General features: G+C 35.2%; 1 protein-coding gene across 1 annotated transcript; it reads left to right on the forward strand.

Moving 5' to 3' along the window:
• Window positions 1-4,660: 4,660 nt before the first annotated feature.
• Window positions 4,661-6,804, forward strand: LOC136227941 (NADPH-dependent pterin aldehyde reductase). The gene is made up of 5 exons (XM_066016740.1): window positions 4,661-4,944; window positions 5,034-5,103; window positions 5,192-5,385; window positions 5,502-5,674; window positions 6,298-6,804. Exons 1-5 carry the CDS (start codon window positions 4,702-4,704, stop codon window positions 6,365-6,367), a joined length of 750 nt encoding a protein of 249 aa, XP_065872812.1. The 5' UTR covers window positions 4,661-4,701; the 3' UTR covers window positions 6,368-6,804.

The raw sequence follows: 6,804 nt of genomic DNA on the forward strand, positions 1-6,804 counted from the left end.
CGACGACTAGAGGAGTCATATCTCTGAAGAAATCTTGACATGGACGGTTCTCTAAGCTTAAATATTAATCTTATAAAACTTAATATTTTCACTTTAATTCTGATAAACAATAATCACCAAAAAGCAACCATGGGATTGTGTTAGAGTGGTAAAGGTTCCTCCTCCCTTAATCAAAGGTCTAGGGTTTGATTCTCGTCTGTGACCAGCAATACCACCCATAAAAGTGCAAACCATCTATAAAAGCCGTTGATACATTTACGAACCAAAAAATAATCACCAAAAGGCTACATAAACAGCACTGTTACATGTGGATTAAAATAATAATAAAAAATAACTAGTTTGATGTTGATAGCTTCTAGTGACGTGAGAAAATGAAAGAAAAAAAAAATTAATGGATGAAATTGATTCTGACTGTGTTTTTTTTTTACAAGAGACTATATTGAGTTTAGTGACATGTATATTTTTTATTAAATTTAATCTATATATTAAAACTTTGATTTATGTGTGATCTACCTATTTTAGAGAAATTAAATATAAAGTTTGAATTTGAATGTTTTTTTTTAACTGGATTTGAACGTTTTTTTTTTTTTTTTGAAACCAACTGAGATATATTAAACCGAATCAGAAAACAAAGCATTACAAATAACGGAAGGTGGACTGTTCGTCCATTCCATGGCATCAGATAAAGAAAGCGCTACTCTAGCCAGCTCATGAGCAACGACATTCGCTGAACGCCCAATAAAACTGATTCTAACATCAGCAAAGTAACTTAAAAACCACTTGCAATCGTTAATGATAGTACCATAAGCAGAGATGAAACTCGGCTCATAGATGTGATTAACCACATTTAACGAATCTGACTCCACCACAACCCTATCCAGTCCTTTCCTTTTAATCCAACTAAGGGCCTCTCTAATTCCCACTGCTTCCCCATCCCTCGGCTGAAAAAAAAACCCGGCAACTTCCTTGCAAATGCACCACAAAACGAGCCATCACTATTCCGCAATACAGCCCCGATGCCTAAAAAAGGCGAACCAGTCACAATAGACGCGTCGACATTCACTTTAAACTTCCATGCTGCTGGTTTAGACCAGTATCTATCCGCAACAACCCCTCTCCCACGATCTGATGCTTGACAGACATTCGTCGGTCTCGATTTAGCATCCCTCCAATCCTTCAAACACAACACAGCTCTTTCAAAAATATCCCTCGGACAGACAGAAACATCATTCCACACTTTTTGATTTCTTGCCCACCAAATACTCCAAACAATCATAGCCCATAGGCAACATCTCTCAACACTAAACTGATTAAAAATCAGTTTAAACCAAGAAATAAAATCAACAGCAGCAGCATTAAAAGGAATATTGCGATCAAACAAGCTCCAGACAGAAATTGCCAAAGGGCAATCCTTGAAAACATGCATAATTGATTCATTAGTTAATCCACACATCACACATTGAGGACTAACATCAACTCTTTTCGCCAATAAATTATCCTTCGTGGGGATTACACAACGACAAACACGCCATAGGAAATTCCGAGCCTTTGCGGGAATCCTGAGATTCCAAAACTTCTTCCAAAAACCATCAATCATATCTTCAGGGACCAAATTAAGTTGTCTGTAAGCACTTCTGACACTATAAATCCCACTGTGTTCATGCAACCAGAACCAGGAGCCAGATTTATCTCTGTCTGAAACCTGTAGACTGAGAATTCTGTTCTGATCCTCATAATTAAAAATATCCCTGATAACATCCTCATCCCAAGCTCTATGCCCTACCTGAAACAATGAACTAACTTGTTGATTGGCAATCTGTTCAGGCAATTCTGAAGATGGTTTACCGTTAGCACTGTCAATTAACCACGGGTCATGTCCAATTTTGATCAATTGTCCATTCCCAACCTTCCTTCTACATCCTGCAATAATAATATCTTTTGCAGCAATAATGCTACTCCAAGCAAAACTCGGATATGACCCCTTTGTAGCTTCCAGAAATTCACACTTCCGAAAATAACGAGCCTTATACAAACGAGCAACCAAAGACCCAGGATTCACAAGAAACCTCCAACACTGTTTACCTAACATGGCCAAGTTGAACTGTCGGAGCCTTTTAAATCCCATACCACCTGTATCTTTGGAAGTGCTGCACCTATCCCAACTCATCCATTTAATTCCCCTGGATCCATGACACCACCAAAAAGCATTGAATAACTTCTCTAATTCTTGACATAAACCCATAGGTAAAAGAAAAACATTCATGGCAAAATTTGGAATTGCCTGTAGAACTGTTTTTAGAAGAATTTCTTTACCAGCTCTGGACAAGAGTTTAGTATGCCAACAATTGAGACGATGCCATACTTTCTCCTTTATGTAACTCAAAATCTGCTTCTTTGAACGACCAACTAGAGAAGGTAGCCCGAGATATCTTCCATGATCATGCGTTTCCACAACTCCTAATCGTCTGCAAATGCAATTTTTAATATCATCATGTACATTTCTGCTGAAGGAGATAGCAGATTTGGTGAAATTGACAATCTGACCCGAAGCCATCTCATACTCATTCAAAACCTCTTGTACAATCTCACAATCCGCCTCAGAAGCACGGAAAAATAAATAACAATCATCCGCAAAAAATATATGACTAACTCGCGGGGCTCCAATGGCAATTCTATAGTCGTGCCATAACCTCTCCCTTTCTCTTCTTCGGATGAGAGCGCTGAGACCCTCAGCACATATTATGAACAAGTAAGGCGAGAGGGGATCACCTTGCCGTATCCCTCTGGTTGGAACAATTGGCCCCACCTCCTGATTATTAACAGAGATTTGGTATTTGACTGAATCCACACAACACATAATTATATTCACCCACCTAGCACAGAAACCAAATTTCTGAAGAATCGCTTTGACAAATCTCCATTCAAGCATGTCATAGGCTTTACTCATGTCAATTTTAAGGGCAGCAGTACCCTCCTTTCTTGTAGTCTTCCTCTTTAAAAAGTGATTTACCTCAAACGCAATAAGGATATTGTCCGTAATTAGCCTGCCCGGCACAAAAGCACTTTGAGCCTCGGAGATTTGAACGTTAAAAAGTAAATTTTATAGTATTGTGTTTGTGTCCTGATAATTGGAAATTCCCTTTTTAAAAACTTATAAATAATAATTTGAATTTATTAAATTAATAAAATTATTATTTTTAATATATTTTAAAGATTAAAGGTTGTAAATTAAATGTCTAAAATATATATTTTAAAATATAAAATTTATAAATTAGAATCTAAAAATTTTAAATTAAAATATAAGGTATTTTTTATTCGGATAAGCTAACCTGTGCCATAAGGCACAGGTTTATTTTGTATACTTTAAACATTAATTACTTGTTTTGGGCGGTAGTAATTAATGGTACTTCCTTTTTTTTAGTTATAAATATATATATAATAGCCCTTGAACTTCTTAATCCATTTTTTTTCTTCTCCTTTTGTAAATTGTTTATCCAAATTACTATAATTTTCACTTTGAAAATGAAAATTTGCAAGAATCAAAGTTGTTCAATATCATATTTGCTATGGAACTACATTTTCGATTTTCAAAAATCATCTTTTTAAGAAATTTCTCAATCTAAACATTAACTTTCTCCCTCTTTGCCAAATATCATCTAAATAATCTCAAAATAAAAAAGTTGAAGAATTAAAGTTGCTTAGAATATTAGTAATTTTTAAAATATATCATTTTTGAAGTAGTTAAAGGTGATTTTAATAGTATTAATCGAAAAAGTCATTATTTTGCTAAAGTTAAAAACCTCAATCCTTACTTAGAGGGTGTTTGTTTCAGCTTTTCGAATGAGCGTTTAGCGTTTCACTCCAAACCGCAGAAAATATAGCGTTTGGTTAGGTTTATCTAACCGCAGCGTTTAGCATTTTCTCTGAAAACTGCAGCGTTTAGCGTTTCACTCCAAACCGCAGAAAAAATATCTATGTTTTCTAATAATATCTTAAATTGGATAAAATTGCTCTTAACTGCAAGCGTTATGGGTAAAATTGTACAATTTTAGACATTAAGAGTAAAATTATTCCTAATTGTAAATGTTATAGGTATTTTTTCACATTTTTTCTTTTATAATTTCATCGTTGATTAATTTAAAACATGTTCATTTTAGACATTTTAAATCCGAACAGCAACAGTTCAATATAATTTTACCAAACACTAGTAATTAAACAGCTAATAACAAACAGCTAACAACAACAGCTAACAGCTTACGACAACTGCAAACAGCTAATAGCAACCGCAACAGCTATTAACTAATAGCTGAACCAAACAGACCCTTAGTATCTAATGCTATTTGCAAGGTGGAAATTATAGTAATTTAGATAAATAATTTACAAAAGGATAAAAAAAAAAGGATTAAGAAGTTCAAGGGCTATTATACATATTTACAACTAAAAAAGGAAGTAACATTAATTACTACCGCGAAAACAAGTAATTAATTTATTAAAATATACAAAATAAACCTGTGCCTTATGGCACAGGTTAGATTATCCGGATAATATTCAGGTAAAAAAAAGTCAAACATAAATTCGTCAGTAACTGCGTATATGCAAAAAGGCCCATAGACCTTGAAAGTTAAAGCCCATACAATTATTTGTATTTTACAGAGCCAGCAGCAGATAGCATTTCTCTTCATACAGAACTGCGGTGGCCTGATGACGATAACAACGGCGCCGTTAAATATAATTAACAGAACAGCAGCGGCGACCGCTGGGATGGGTTCCGGCGGGAAGAAAGTAATGATAACGGGAGTAAGCAGAGGCCTAGGCAGAGCCCTAGCTCTAGAATTAGCCAAGAGAGGCCACACCGTTATCGGCTGCTCTCGTACTCAAGAAAAGCTTAATTCCCTCCAATCCGAACTCTCCTCCGACCAACACCTCCTTCTCAACGCCGACATGGTTCTTTCTTCATCAATTATTATTTTATCTTTCTTTGATTAATGCAGTTCAGTTTTCATAGTTTAATTTTGTGGGCTATTGATTGTCAGAGGTCTAACAATGGCGTGGAAGAGCTTGCTAAAATTGTAATGGAGAAGAAAGGGGTTCCAGATATCATAGGTAGGTATTATATCAAAGTTTCATTTTCTATTGTTAATTTCATCTATCTACCTTTAATATATGATATGATTTTTTATTTTTGGGACAGTGAATAATGCGGGCACCATAAACAGGAATAATAAGATTTGGGAGGTACCAGTTGAAGAGTTTGATGCTGTGATTGATACCAATGTGAAAGGGATAGCAAATGTTCTGCGTCATTTCATTCCTTTAATGCTACCTAATAAGCGAGGAATTATTGTTAACATGTCTTCTGGTTGGGGAAGATCCGGTGCTGCTCTGGTAAATTCAATTTTCACAAACATTATCTGTCCTTCCTTTGGTATTTCCTGCAGTTTTCCTGAGTCTAATCTCTAAATTTCCTGCTCTGAGGTTTGGATTTGATTATCTTTTAACAGGTTGCACCTTATTGTGCATCTAAATGGGCTGTTGAGGGTTTGAGTAGATCGGTTGCGAAGGAGGTGCCTGATGGGATAGCAGTTGTTGCTCTTAATCCGGGAGTAATACACACTGAAATGCTTGAATCCTGCTTTGGCACTTCAGCTTCAAGTTACCAAGCACCTGATGCATGGTATTAGATTGTTTATGTGTTTTATGCTTTGGTACTATCTATCAATGCTGTTTCCAATTTCAACAAATGTTTATGTATGTGTGTTTTATGATTGATATAACTGTTTCAATTTAGAAAATACAACACATTCAAAAGATCATTAGATTGAGATTCTTTGTCCTGAAATTCCAGTATCCTTTTTGTGAACATCAAGAGAAACTTCACTTGAAATTTCTACAACTTAACTGCAGAATCCAATTATGAAACCTTATGGATGCAGTAAGTATTTCTCCTTATGTGCTTCTGTTCCAGAGTATTAGGGAAAACACATTATAAGTCCTTGTACTTTTTGAGTTTTTTCTATTAAGCCTGAACTATAATTTGATACTTTTGAGTGCTATGTAATTAAGCTTCGCAAGAAACAACAATGCCTGCCTTGCCTATGTTTAAGTAAATTTCTATGTCATATGTTCTTTGTTCTCAATATACTGAAATATCATTATTTAATATCGGATTTTGGTAGTCTCGTCTCATGGAAAGCTAAACTATTGTGTGCATTGCAATTAATTAGATGCATGTTTTAAAGGCCTTGGCCTCAAAGGATCTGGAGATTTTCACTAAAGATGTTTTCTGTGAACCATCAGGGCCTCAAAGGCAGCCACATTGATTCTAAATCTAACTGGAGCAGATAACGGAGCATCGCTCACTGTGTGATACTGAAGCAGATGGTAGAGCATCTATCCCTTTGTACTAGAGATTTTAATCAGTAGAAGGAACGTGTATATGTTTCATAAGAGGCAGAACAATGTAGCTTCTAAACAAGAGGAGTTCTTCCAAAACCGAATGATCATGAAATCACTTGAAAAGGATGAGAATTGCAGGTACGTAATTGTCTGAAAATGCAATGAGTTGTGTAGCTCTGTTTAGCTTAGTACAAGTATTTTTCGTTATTCAGAAAAAAAACTGAGGGGTTTGTGCACTCTTATCTTATGAACTTCTGGTACTGCAAAAAATAATAACATATAATAAAATGATGGTTGAATGCAAGAGGTCCTCACAATCTGAAGTGAAGAGGCCTCTATCAAGAATTGTTGAATTGCAATTTAGGTTATTAATAGTAAAATACTTTTTAATAGAAAATCTTTTTTCCA

This window comes from Euphorbia lathyris, chromosome 4 (assembly GCF_963576675.1).
Source record: "Euphorbia lathyris chromosome 4, ddEupLath1.1, whole genome shotgun sequence".
In the NCBI taxonomy this organism is placed as follows: domain Eukaryota; kingdom Viridiplantae; phylum Streptophyta; class Magnoliopsida; order Malpighiales; family Euphorbiaceae; genus Euphorbia; species Euphorbia lathyris.